Genomic DNA, 14,758 nt, shown 5'->3' with positions numbered 1-14,758 from the left:
CCCGCAGCGGGGTTGGACATCGGCACACAGCTGTGTGAAATACAACAAGGAGGACGCAGCGCAGCCGATTTCGCCTGGGAGTTCCGCACGTTGGCTGCAGGGAGTGGCTGGGGGGACTCAGAACTGAAGACCGTGTTCCGACGCGGCCTTAGCATCGACCTCCAGGTGGAATTAGCCTGTCAGAGTGACGACCTGTCCCTTACAGAGTACATACAAACTGCTGTAAACGTGGATAAAATATTAGCCACTCACCATCCCAACCGTGAGAGATCTCCTGTGTCAACTCCCCGTGTTCAGTCTCCCAAACCCCTCGGCGAGACACCCCATGCCTTCCCAGACCCCGTACGATTGAGCAGATCTCCCCTCACGCCGAAGAAACGGGCTCGTCGTGTCCGCGAGGGCCTGTGTGTTTACTGCGGTGAGGAAGGTCACTTCCGGGTTGGCTGTCCTACACGTCCAATCCACTCCAGAGACAGATCGTCCTCGCAAGAAAGAATAAAAACACCGTTGTTTTTCATTAGTGGTAGATGCCAGCTTAGCCTTCCCATACTACTCACCTGCGGTGGTATCACCAATCACTATTCGGCTTTAGTGGTGCCGGAGGTGATTTCCAAGACACGGACTTAGCCAAATCTCTAAACATTCCCACTGAACCAGTGAAACCCCCGCTACACATAAACGCTGTCAATGGTCAACCTATCGGTGATGGCATGGTGACCGTACGTACCAAGCCTGTCGTTCTCCGAGTTGGTATGTTCCACACAGAGCTGAGACAGTTCTACCTGGTGTCCTCTCCCCGAGATCCAGTTATACTCGGTTTTCCTTGGCTAAAGACACATGATCCAGAAATTTCATGGAGGACTGGAGAACTCACCAAGTGGCGACCACAGTGTTTAAAATCCTGTATACACCTACCTCTCCGTTCCACTACGGTGGAGAGTCCCGACACGCCCCTCTCTGGAGTCGTACCTGAACGGTACCAGGAGTATAAGGACGTCTTTAACAAGACTCAGGCCAGTCTATTACCCCCTCACAGACCTAGCGACTGCGCCATCGACTTTCTCCCCGGGTCGTCTTTGCCCAAGAGATCTAAGCCATACCCTCTCTCCCGTCCCGAAGATGCCGCGATGGAGTCTTACATCAGTGAAGCACTGCAGAAGGGGTTCATCCACCCATCGACGTCCCCAGTAGCAGCCGGGTTCTTCTTCGTGGAGAAGAAGGGGGGTGGACTATGTCCCTGTATTGATTATCGTGCGCTTAATGCTGTCACCTCGAAGTTCACTTACCCCCTTCCTTTTATCTCTGCTTCGCAAGAGCGATTGATGGGAGCGACTATGTTCACTAAACTGGACCTGAGGAGCGCGTACAATCTGATACGCATACGGGAGGGGGATGAGTGGAAAACTGCCTTCGTTACTGCTCGAGGTCACTATGAATACCTGGTGATGCCCTATGGGCTGTCAAACAGTCCGTCAGTATTCCAAGCCTTTATGGACGATATCTTCCGTGAGATGATAGATCGTTTTGTCTTCGTTTACATTGACGACATCCTGATTTATTCTCCCTCAATCACCGAACACGTCCAACACGTCTCCGCTGTCCTGCAACGTCTCCAGGAGAATAAACTGTATGTGAAAGCTGAGAAGTGTGAGTTCCACGTTTCTACCGTCTCGTTCCTAGGATGTACCCTCTCGCCGGGCCAAATGCACATGGATGCTGATAAGGTGGATGCAGTGACTAACTGGCCGGTACCTCGTTCGACGAAAGAACTGCAACGGTTCCTGGGATTCGCGAACTTCTGCCGTCGTTTCATTAGGAGCTTCGGTTCGATAGCGGCCCCTCTCACCGACCTCCTGAAAGGGGGGGAAGAAGACGCGCTTCGTGTGGTCCTCCAAAGAGCATCAAGCGTTCAACACGTTGAAAACTGCGTTCACCAGTGCACCCATATTGCACCTCCCGGATCCTAAACTCCAGTTTATCGTCGAGGTTGACGCATCGGAGGTGGGTGTGGGCGCTGTTCTATCCCAACGACAAGGAGACCCCCCTAAACTGTTTCCCTGCGCTTACTTCTCAAAGAAGTTGAAACCGGCCGAAGTAAACTACGACGTGGGAGATAGAGAACTCCTGGCTATGAAACTAGCGCTAGAACAGTGGCGTCATTGGCTGGAGGGCTCCGAACATCCGTTTATAGTATATACTGACCATAAGAACCTAGAGTATGTAAAGTCCGCCAGACGATTGAATCCGCGTCAGGCAAGGTGGGCTCTGTTTTTCTCCCGGTTTAAATTCTCAGTGTGTTACAGGCCTGGTTCCAAGAATACCAAGGCGGATGCTCTGTCTTGGATCCACGACAGATCACCGAGCGATGAGGCGCCGGTGCATATTCTCAAGGACTCCTGCTTCCTCGACCTCATAAGATGGGATGTGCAAGACGACTTGGATGCGGCTTTACTCACTGACCCCAGTCCCGAAGACTGTCCCGAGGGTAAGCAATATGTCCCGGTGTCGTTGCGAGGGCGAATCCTCCAGCTCGCCCATGACACGGCAGGGACTGGACACCCGGACATCACTCGCACTCGCCACCTCATCGCTCGGAAGTATTGGTGGCCATCGTGGGAGGACGACATTCGCGACTACGTACTCGCCTGCGAAATATGCGCTCAGTCGCGTACTCCACGCACCTTACCCACTGGTAAACTCCTCCCGTTACCTATCCCACGTCGGCCATGGTCACACATAGCGGTCGACTTTGTTACCGATCTGCCTGTCTCAGGAGGCAATACCGTAATCTTTGTTGTAGTGGACAGGTTTTCGAAAATGTGTCGTCTGATTCCTTGCCCCAAGTTACCTACAGCCATGGAAACAGCATCGGACATCTTCCACTACGTCTTCCGGATCTATGGGCTCCTAGGAGACATCCTGTCCGATTGAGGGGTTCAGTTCACCTCGCGCGTCTGGACCCAGTTCTGCAAACTGCTCGGAGTGACAGCCAGCCTGACGTCAGGATATCATCCCCAGTCCAATGGTGAGGTGGAGCGGTACAACCAAGAACTGGGTCGGTTTCTACGCCAGTACTGCGCATCTCAGAGAGACTGGCATAAATATCTTCCCTGGGCTGAGTATGCACGCAACTCCATAATACACTCCTCAACCAAACTCACTCCTTTCCAAATCGTCTACGGCTATCAACCCCCGTTTTTCCCATGGGATAAGACGCCCTCTGATATCCCTACACTAGACGAGTGGCTGACGCGCAGTGCTCAGACCTGGGAACAAGGTCAGTTGAGACGTGCCCTCCATACCCGCCGCATGAATGCTGATCGTCGTCGTCTCCCGGCCCTGATCTATCACCCTGGTCAGCGAGTATGGCTCTCCACTAAGAATCTCAACCTGCGTCAGCCCTGCCGTAAACTCAGTCAACGTTACATCGGACCGTTTAAAGTGCTGAAGAGGGTTAACGCCGTAACCTACAAACTTCAATTGCCCCCTCATTATCGCATTAATCCCACCTTTCATGTGTCTCTCCTTAAGCCTGTCCATTACAGCCCCATGTCTGTCTCATCTGTTCCTGCCCGTCCCCCGGAGCCGCTGGACATCGACGGTCGGCCGGCGTATATCGTCAGGGAGCTGCTGGAGTCCCGACGTCGGCGTGGTGGTCTCCAATACCTCGTCGATTGGGAGGGCTTCGGTCCTGAGGAGAGGACCTGGGTGGCCTGATGTCACCTGATAGCCATTTAGGACTCAGCTGTTCCTCATCACCACGCCCACATTCCAGGCATTCATATACACCGTCATCACAACACCTCGTCGCGAAGTATTGCCAACCATGTTGCATACCGAGCGTTATCATACCCTGCTGTTTCTCCTGTGTACCGACCTCTGCCTGTTCCCTCGACCCCGTCTTCTGCCTAGCCCTCAGGTACCGTACGGACTCTGCCTTCCCGTTACGACCCCAGACCGGATAGACCACTCTCAACAAATGGCATTAGATCAACTCCGTTTATGCATTAACATCTCGCATTCTCTGGTTGTATCTATCTGCCAGACAAAGAACACTGTGCTTTTGCATAAGGATCCCTCTCTGTCTCTTCCTAACGTTACAGTTGGTGCTTACACTAGCCTGTGGCATGGTATATAGCAACCTAACCCATGAAATGAGTTTGTTGCTAAATCCAAATTTAGTCAGCACAAAAAACATATAATCCCACTCGATGCGATCAAATGCCTTTTCCGCATCCAAGGAGACAACTACTTCAGGAACTTGAGAGGGATCAGGACTAAAAATTACATTTAATAACCTTCTAATGTTAAAGAATAAGTGTCGTCCTTTAATAAAACCAGTTTGTTCATCTGAAATAATCAAGGGTAGACTATTTTCCATTCGTTTGGCCAAGATTTTAGCTAGAATCTTATGCTCGCAGCACAGGAGGCTTATTGGCCTGTATGAACTACAGAGAGTAGGGTCTTTATCTTTCTTTAGCAAAAGTGAAATGGTTGCCTGGGTTATTGTCGGTGGAAATTTGCCAGTTTGAAGGGAGTCGTTAAACATATCCAGGAGAAGGGGAGCAAGCTTATCGCAAATTTTTTTTATAAAACTCAATGCTAAACCCATCTGGACCAGGCGATTTACCATTTTTCATAGATCTAATAGCATCTGATACTTCTTTTAAAGAAATTGGATTATCCAATTTGTTAGCAGCTGATGGATCCAGAGAAGGAATATTGAGATTATTTATAAATGAGTGCATTGACACAACATTAGAACTCTCCGACTGGTACAGTGTGGAATAATATTTTTCAAAAACATTATTAATGGCCCTTGGGTTAGTGAACAGGTTCCCACTATCGTCTACGATCTGGGGGATAAGTCTAGAAGCCGTCTGCCTTTTAAGTTGGTGTGCTAAGAGATGACTGTTTTTATCCCCATATTCATAGAAATGTGCCCTGGAACGTAAAATAATAGCTTCAGCTTTTCTAGTGGAAAGCAAATTGTATTCCGCCTGGAGATTAAGACGTTTCTTGTATATTGCCGCAGAAGGATTTGAGGCGAATTGTCTATCCAAAACACATATGGATGTAGACAAGTCTTCCAGACATTTTACATTGGTCTTTCTTTCATACGCAGAATAGGAAATTATTTTGCCCCGTATAACCGCCTTAAGAGCCTCCCACAAGATAGAATTGGATATGGAGTCAGATTTATTAGTAGATACAAAGAAATCAATGGAATTAGACATTTTTGTGCAGAACTCCTCACTCCTTATGAGTAGAGCGTTAAAACGCCATGGTGTTCTCTCCCTCTCGTATGTTGCAAATTTGAGTACTAGTTGCACTGGTCCATGGTCTGATAATACAATCGGCAAGTAATCAATGCTTTCTATGGACTCTAAAAAATGCTGATCTATAAAAAAGTAGTCTATGCGGGAAAATGAACAATGTGGCTGTGAGAAAAAGGAATAAGATTTAGCTAGCGGGTTCTTAAGTCTCCATGGATCAGTACATCCGTTCTCCTCCATGAACAGAGACAATGATTGGGCCATCTTGGATTTGGGAGTATTCCTAGCCACAGACCTATCCAGCATAGGGTCTACAACACAGTTGAGGTCCCCTCCAAAAATAAGTTTATGTGTGTCCAGGTTGGGAATTTTAGAGAACACCCCATCCATAAAATCCACATCATCCCAATTTGGAGCATATACATTAACAAGTAAAACAGGGGTCTGAAAAAGAAGACCACAGACAATAATGTATCTGCCATTTTGATCAGACAGGATTTCTGATGGTGTAAATTGAACCCTTTTATGAAGAAGGATAGCAACTCCCCTGGATCTGGAATTAAAATTAGAATGGAATACTTGACTAATCCACCTTTTATGTAGTCTAGTATGTTCAAGCCTGGCCAGATGAGTTTCCTGTAGGAAAATAATGTCAACATCCAATTGTTTGAGATAAGAAAATATTTTTACACTTTTGACGGGAGACTGCAAGCCCTTAACATTCCACGAGATAAACTTCTCCCTACAGCATATGTTTTGATTCATCAACCAAAAATATCATGGGGGGGAAAGAAACTATGGATTGGTGAATACCAAATATATAGCCGTGTTGGCAAAAGAGAAAGAACCAGAGGAGAGAAAAATAAATAAAAATAAAATAAGTAAAAGGAAACAGACAACAGAGAACATAGAAGAACATAACTTCCCATAACAAACACTGCCCCACCCCCAACAACCTCCCACCCACACCCCGATAACCATCCTGAAAAAAGAAACTTCCAGCAAACAAAACACTCTCTATACCTAAATCCTAAAGCCTGCCACCTCCTACAAAACCGCACATATTTGTATAGATCTACTGAACAGTTAAGCATCAATATAATACAGGGTCAAAATACACACCTACTCACCTACCCCACATACATGCCCGTGCGCAAATATACACACGCGCCTGTAGTAACTGTCGAACAGAAGCACGGCCGAAACAAAGGAAAAATACCTTATCTTAACGTGAATTTGCTACCTATTAACACAGATTCAGTCCTCACCATCGTTCACGGAAAAATGCCTGAGCCATTTCTGGCGTTTCAAAAATTAAAGGACGTCCCTCAAAATCCACTTGCAAACGTGCAGGATAAACAAGTCTGAAGCGAATTCCCTTACTGTACAGCGCAGCCTTTATGTCGTGATAAGCAGCTCTTCTGCGAGAGAGTTCGGCACTATAGTCCTGGAAAAACCTGATCTTGTGACCCCGAAAGGACAGTTCTCCACGGGCACTTCTAAGAACAAATTCCTTGTCCTGAACGTTGTGGAATAGAATGATAAATGCTCTGGGTTTTTTATTAGAACCTCCGTTGGTCGGAGCATGACCAAGCCTGTGAGCTCTGTCCAGGACCAGTTGGAAGTGGAACTTCTCTGCGCCAAAGACCTCAAAGAGCAGATCAGTCATGAAGTTAACCGAGTTGTCTCCCTCCAATTTCTCGGGAATCCCAATGACACGGAGGTTCGCTCTCCTCGATCTGTTTTCCAATTCGTCCAGTTTGTCCAACAGTTCAGTGTTTTGAGAGCGAAGAGATTCGCATTTATTTTCCAAAGTGACAATTCTGTCACTGTGGTCAGATGTAGCAATCTCTAGCACATTAATACGACCTGTATGAGCGTCCACAATTTGTTGAATAGAATTTAATGAGTCCTGGATCGGCTGTAAGGCCTTGTCCAGCGTGTTTGCATGTTCCGAAAGCAGCGATAGCTCCATGTTTTTTAATGCTGGCAAAAACCATGGTGGAGGAACTGTATCATCGATGGCTCGCTCATCTTCTATTTCACTCTCCGAGCATGTACGCGGCGGACTCTTAGACGGAGAGGACCGAGGCTCCGTGACCGAGTTAGCATCGCCCGATGTAGCCGCTTTAGCCGAGAACAATTGGTCAATGGCGGGAGTGCGAGTTGAAGAGCTTAATTTTGAAGCCGTTTTATCTCTGAGATTCCGCGACATTCTGATTTTCCAATGTATCGCTGAACATGTAGTGATTTCCCCTCGTTTGATATGAACGTTAATTAGATTAGACGCTTATATTTGGTTAAATGTGCACAATCTGCAGGAGAGGCGGCAACCTACGTCTACTCTAATGCCAACATCAACCGGAAGTCCCTCCAAAGGTTTTTGATGGGTTGAGATCGGGAGACTGGCTAGGCCACTCCAGGACTTTGAAATGTTTCTTACAAAGCCACTCCTTTGTTGCCCTGGCAGTGTGCTTGGGATCATTATCATGCTGAAAGACCCAGCCACGTTTCATCTTCATTGCCCTTGCTGATGGAAGGAGGTTTGCACCCAAAATCTCACAATACATGGCCCCATTCATTCTTTCATGTACACGGACCAGTCATCCTGGTCCCTTTGCAGAGAAACAGCCCCAAAGCATGATGTTGCCACCCCCATGCTTCACAGTTGGTATGGTGTTCTTTGGATGCAACTCAGCATTCACTGTCCTCCAAACACGACGAGTGACCATATGACAACTGACCATATGACATTCTCCCAATACTCTTCTGGAACATCCAAATGCTCTCTAGCAAACTTCAGATGTGCCTGGATATGGACTGGCTTAAGCAGGGGGACACGTCTGGCACTGCAAGATCTGAGTCTCTGGCGTCGTAGTGTGTTGCTGATGGTAGCCTTTGTAACGTTGGTCCCAGCTTTCTGCAGGTCATTCGCTAGATCCCCCCTTGTGGTTCTGGGATTTTTCCTCACCGTTCTTGTGATCATTTTGACCCCACGGGCTGAGATATTGCGTGGAGCCTTAGTGGAGATTAGTAGTGGTCTTGTAGGTTTTCCATTTTCTGATTATTGCTCCCACAGTAGATTTCTTCACACCAAGCTGCTTGCCTATTGCAGATTCAGTCTTCCCAGCCTGGTGCAGGTCTACAATTCAATTCTGGTGTCCTCTGACAGCTCTTTTGTCTTCACCATAGTGGAGTTTGGAGTGTGACTGTTTGAGGTTGTGGGCAGGTGTCTTTTATACTGTTAACGACTTCAAACTGGTGCCATTAATACAGGTAATGAGTGGGGGAAAGAGGAGCCTCTTAAAAAAGAAGTTACAGGTCTGTGACAGCCAGAAATCTTGCTTGTTTGTAGGTGACCAAATACTTATTTTCCACCATTATTTGCAAATAAATTCTTTAAAAGTCAGACAAAATGATTTTCTCAATTTTTTTTTCACATTTTGTCTCTCATAGTTGAGGTCTACCTATGATGTCAATTACAGGCCTCTCTCATCTTTTTAAGTGGGAGAACTTGCACAATTGGTGACTGACTAAATACTTATTTTCCCCACTGTAATGACATAATTTAATCTTTTCAGATATAAAAAACAAAATGTTCCCAGGCCATGTGCTTAAGAGCGTATGGAATGTAAGTGAAGAAAAACTAACATGTGAAGGGCAGCTCAAGGGTGATGATGAGGATGATAATGATCCGGAGAACACATCAGAAGAAATGAACTATAAATTAAAGGAGGATGAATGTCAACCAGGACGGAGAGAGAGCATCACTGAGCTTGATGTGGAGATAAGAGAGGTAGAGGAAAGAATAGTGAAAGAAAGAATGGTGATGAGACAAAGAGAAGAGCAGGAGATGAGAGATGCAGTGAGGGTTGTGGTGGAAGCTTTGAGGAGCTCAGCAGAACCAGTGAAGAAACTGATTGAGAAGATAAAACTGTACAAACATCAAAAACATGAATGCAGAAATAGGTTATCAGAGGAGAGAGATGACGAGAGGAGGAGAGAGCTGGAGAGAGAACTGGAGAGAGAAGATCAGCAGATAAAGGAGGCAGAACAGGAACTGAAAAAGATGCAGGAGAAGTGGAGGAAGATGGTGAAGAACCACAGACTGGAGATGGAGAGCAGAGAGAGGAGTGCAGCAGAGGCAGACACACACTGGGTTAGAGTCCTGCCTAGATTAATTACTCAGGAAATAATAAAAAATAAACTAACTGAGTTTAACAGTAAAATTAAAGAAAAAAACAGAGAGATACTCACAGTCAAACAAACCCTTTTTGAGACAGAGAAGGCTAATGAAAAGCAAATAGTAGAGGCTTTAGAACTGGAAAATAAACTTCAGCAAAAAGACATAGCATTAGAGGAGCAGACAAAGAAATTAGAGAGCAAAAATAAAACCATAAATGAAATGAATGAACTGATTAAGGAGAAAGAGAGATTACAGGAGAACACAGTGAAAATGGTGCAGACACTGGAGACACTGGGAAAGAAACTGCAAGATAAAAATAACCAAATCCAAGAGATGATTATTATACTGGAACACCACAGAGAAAAGGACAAACAGCTTGAAGAAAAAGACAAGCAGGTTGAGGAGAAGGACAGACTTCTAGAGGAGAAGGACAGACTTCTAGAGGAGAGAAGCAGACAGCTGCAGGAGAAGACAGACCCAGACCCAACAGTCCCAGTCAAGAGAAGAAACAGTAAACAGGGGGGCCCTCCAAACAGTGAGTATTGGGTATTTAAACAAAGAATGCATTAAAAGAAGATTTATTATTGTGATGGATATTTGTGATCTATTGCCTTGATCAAGAAACACACAAAGTCTAAGTGAAGTTTTAGCACTCGCGGTCAGGGAACATTTTAGACATGGCATTTTTAAAAGGTCCTATTATTGGTGTTACAACTAAAACAACCAACTGGCCACACAAAGAGACATGTGATACTGTTGAAGGTCAGGCAGACCAGACCAGAAAACTTAACACAGATGTACTATGAACACAAAGTGTAATACAGTAGTAAAGTAATATACGAGATGTAACGAAGCGTGTTTGGGAACCGAGGCAGAAACTGCCTAATCCAAAAATCCCGAGGAGGGAAACTTTATTGTAAACGCAACTGAACAATAGCACTGTTAGCTCTCTAGTGTCACTTAAAGGGCTAAAACTCCTTGAGTGGCCAAGTACCTGTCTGTTAGGGAATTCGCTGTGAGGAGTAGTAGTCAGCCCTGTCGACAGGGGGGGACAACCGGGTCTGTTGTCCAGGGCCAGGGGGGCCCATCAAAGAGCCCAGCAATTTATTTTTTATTTAAAGTCTATAATTGTTAAATAATCTTGAAATCTTTCATTAATATAAAATTCTGTACTCAAAATAAGCTCAATGGCTAAAATATATATGTTTTTTTACCTATCTGCATATTTTCCATTAAGTGCATACACCCCCGCCTCCCACTGAAAAATGGTTTGATCCAGCGACCGTAGCCGGCTGGTACCCGCCCAACAGCGGGAAATACAGTGGTGGATAGTTAAAGTAAACAGAAATCTGGAGCACAATTTTAATGTTGCATTGTGTTCCAGGTTTGAAAAGTGCTGGAATTTAGGCTAAAGTACTTGAAAATGCTTGAAATTGTAACTACTTCGTCTGACTGAACAGTTCTCTTGTATTACATTAACAAATACGAATCTCTTGTAATTGCAGAAGTTAATATTGGGTGTTTTGAAAATAAACCACCATTAAATAATGTGATAAAAAGCGAATAATTTCGAATAATTTCGAGTATATGTATAAATATTTAACTTAATTAAGTTTAACATGCTGGGAAATATTGAAATGGACCTTTAAAGTGCCGTACAAGTGCTTTAATTCCACCTTATAAAGGTGTATGAACCCTGCAAACATGACTTTGTTCATTGCGCACATGAAACTTTCTTGTCCCGGGCCCCAGCAAGACTGTCAACGGGCCTGGTAGTAGTTGTACAGGCCTGGTAGTACAGTATCACTATCACATTACATGTGCTAAGCTGTAGAAACAACTGAAGTTTTACAGCTACTAAACGACGGACCCTAACATAGTAAATGTGAGCACAAATACACAGTTACTCTTTGAAAATAGTTACTCATAGTCCATCACAGATTATTTTAATAATGCTCATCATGTTATTCATAATGCTGAATAATGTGTTCTCCATTCTGTCTGGTTCTGCTGTATTATAGTGAGTGGAGAGACTTCAGACACAGCAGCTCAACCCAGGAGGAGAAACAGTATGAAGGGACGTCGTCCAGAGAGTACGGGATTAATAGAGATACATATAGTACCTTAAGGATTTATTAACAGCCTATTTATTCATTACCAACAATTTATTAATTTTGTATTAATTTATTTTATTAATTATTTATTAAATTATTTATTCTTGTTCTTTTCCAGTGGGTGGAGAATCTTCCAGTCCAGACTCTCCAGTGCTGGTTCCTGTACCAGAACTCAGGCTGGTGCTGCTGGGGAGGACTGGGTCTGGGAAGAGTGCAGCAGGAAACACCATCCTGGGCAGAGAGGAGAGGAGCCAGGCTGCTACATCTACACTCCCCCAGCAGAGTGAGAGCAGACAGGGGGAGGTGGCTGGGAGGAAGGTGACTGTGGTGGACACTCTTGACTGGTTCTGCCCTGAACTCTCTCTAGAGGATGTGAGACAGGACGTGGGACTCTGTGTCCGTCTGTCTGTCCCAGGACCCCACGCCTTCCTCCTAGTAATACCAGTGAAGCAGCCTGCAGGAGAGGAGAGAGGGATGCTGGAGAGAATGGAGGAGATGTTTGGAGAGAGATGTTGGAGGAACACCATGATCCTCTTCACTGTTACTGAGGAAGAGCAAAATCCTGAACAGTTCATTCAGTCAGGAAGCCAAGAGGTCCATATACTTGTGGAGAAATGTGGGAACAGGTTTCACTGTCTCAACATTAAGGAGAGTGGGGATGGGTCTCAGATCTCAGAGCTGCTGGAGAAGATAGAGAAGATGGGGAAAGGAAAGAGAGAGATATTCTACAGCAGTGAGATCTACCTGGAGGCAGAATCTGTGACCAGAGAAATTAGGATTAAAATTCTTAAGGAAAGTGAAGAAAATAAAGCAAATAATGAAAGAGAAATGAAAGAGAAACTGGAAAAGGAGATGCGAGACTCTCTGAAAAAGATAGAGGGAGTGATACAAGGACATGAAGGAGATATCAGACAACTTAATGATCGAACAACTGAACTGGAGAGAAAGATGAAGGAAGAAAGGGATGAAGAAAAAAAGAGAGAACTGAAACGAGACCTTGACAGAGAGGTAGAGCGAAGGACAGAAATGGAAGAAAAGGTGAAGAAACTGAAAGATAAACGAGAGATGGAGAGGAGAGAGATGGAGGAGAGACACAGAAAGGAGATGGAGGAGATCAGGGAGACGTATGAAGGAGAGGCCAGGGTGGAGGCAGAGAGGAACCTCATGAAGATCATCATGCCTGAACTCCAGAGAAACATTTTGGTCTCAAAGTCCAAGATGCAGGAGGAGTTTAACAGGAAGGCAGAGGAGAAGGACAGAGAGCTGGAGACACTGAGACAGAGAGTTAGAGAACTCAGTAGCACCCTTCTGGAGGAGGTTTATAAACACACAGATACAATGACTCTCACAGACTGAAGTGGGAACAGATAAATAGGTGTCTTTAATGATGACATGCAGCAACCATAGACCTGTGACATGAGCCGAATTAAGGATAAAATAACCAGCAGTCAACTGGTACAAATACGAGACATAAATAGACGGACAAACGACCGCCAGGTGGTGGCCCAATGATAAGCCCCACCCATCTGAGGGACGAACACAATGCAACAATAACAGGACAACTGCTGCTGTGGACAGGGATGACCAGCAGGGGGAGCCCTCTGTATTGTGACACATTCTCCAATAGTCAGATGTGAAGTTGTTACATGCAGATATTCCAGGGTATTTGGGATTTTTGTAAGTATTAAGTTTCTAGTTCTAGTAATTGGTTATCCAGTTACGTGTACAACACTATTTCCTGCAAAGTACTTTATATTTTAACTAGGTTGTACATATTTGTATTAATTGTGGGTTAGGTACAATTTCTAAATGTAAGTCAAATAAAATTTAAATGCTTCGACATTTTCATGCTTTTATTTTGTTCTTAAATGTGTTTATTATTGTCCAGTGTTTACAGTACAACAGTAGGAAAACTTACGTTTGATGAAGTAATTATTAGTGCAGGGGTGGCCAACCCGTCAGAGACCAAGAGCCACTTTTTTACTGTGTTAAGCTAGGTTTATACTTTCGCGAGTGACCGTAGCGTGACTCCGCCCACCTTGCATGAACCTTTGCGAATGGTGGAGGCGTTTATACTTGCTGCGTCACAAATACTGACTCATTCTTATTGGATGTGCGTCGCCGTTTTGTCACAGGAGCATTACTATCTGTGACGGCATGCCAAAGTTCAGCAAATTCGGTGTCACAGCGCAGTTTACGAACACATTCAGTAGAGCAAGCCACTAGTTCCAGTCCGGTTAAAAGGTCCATGTCTTCTCCCTGAAGGAGCTTATTTGGAGGGTCTAAAAGCTTCAGCAGCTTTTGTACAACACGTGCAATGAACATAAAGTTTGTTTCAGATATTTCTCGCAGCAGCCCGATAGCCTCCATCCTGATCTCAGCGCAGTACGCCCGGTCTGCTTCAATCTCAGACAAGAAAGTAATAATGTCCTGGTAAGATGCGATGATGGCAGATACTGTGGCGAAATGGCCAGTCCATCTCTGATCAAGCAGTCGCTTTAATCGCTCGCCCTTATACTGTGCTGCAACAGACGGCTTTCTGAAAAATCTGTACATGGTGTTACAGCTATCAAAAAAATCTGTAACTGCCTTTTCTGCTGTCAGTGCATGAACCACTACGAGGTGCAACTGGTGGTTTAAGCAATGCACATAGGGTATTTCTCTGCCAAGTTTTTCTTGTAATAACTTCTGGACGCCACCGTGCTTCCCTGACATTAGGGATGCTCCGTCATATACTTGACTTAGTATCTTTGACGTGCTCAGTCCAGCTTTTGTCAACTCTGTTATTATTGTGTCTGTCAGTGTCTTTGCATCTCCTGCATTGACAGTAGCTACAGTGAGAAGGCACTCTGTTGCTTCATTTGATTCAGACACGAAGTGAAGAACAACGGATATGTTTTCACATCCAGTGGGGTCTCGTGTTCCTTCTACCTTAATGGTGTACCATGATTCCCCTACTTCTTGTACTATGGCCTCCGTCACTACATTACTCAATGTGGCAATCAGTTCGTTCTGTATGTCCAGACTCGTGTATGTTGCGTTACGTGGAATAGTTTTAAATATTTCTGCCAGTTCAGAGTCTTTCTTAATTGTGTAATCTAGGAGAGATAAAAACAGACCACTACCTCCCTCTGCCATGTCATCAAAAGCATCAGCATTTCCTCTTAATGGTAACTGGTTTT

At 45.0% G+C, this 14,758-nt stretch overlaps 1 protein-coding gene across 1 annotated transcript in view; it reads left to right on the top strand.

Moving 5' to 3' along the window:
- LOC143518406 (uncharacterized) overlaps nucleotides 1-13,231 on the top strand; it is a 66,799-nt gene extending 53,568 nt beyond the window's left edge. Inside the window, exons 2-3 of the mRNA XM_077010881.1 lie at nucleotides 11,484-11,555; nucleotides 11,695-13,231. Of these exons, the coding sequence (XP_076866996.1) occupies nucleotides 11,484-11,555; nucleotides 11,695-12,932 (1,310 nt within the window). The 3' untranslated portion in view covers nucleotides 12,933-13,231. The remainder of the gene's footprint in view (nucleotides 1-11,483; nucleotides 11,556-11,694) is intronic.
- The last annotated feature ends 1,527 nt before the right edge of the window (nucleotides 13,232-14,758 follow it).

This window comes from Brachyhypopomus gauderio, chromosome 7 (genome assembly GCF_052324685.1).
Source record: "Brachyhypopomus gauderio isolate BG-103 chromosome 7, BGAUD_0.2, whole genome shotgun sequence".
Lineage (NCBI taxonomy): Eukaryota > Metazoa > Chordata > Actinopteri > Gymnotiformes > Hypopomidae > Brachyhypopomus > Brachyhypopomus gauderio.
Note: the sequence above shows the minus strand (reverse complement) of the source record. Positions and strands in the feature narration are given on the sequence as shown.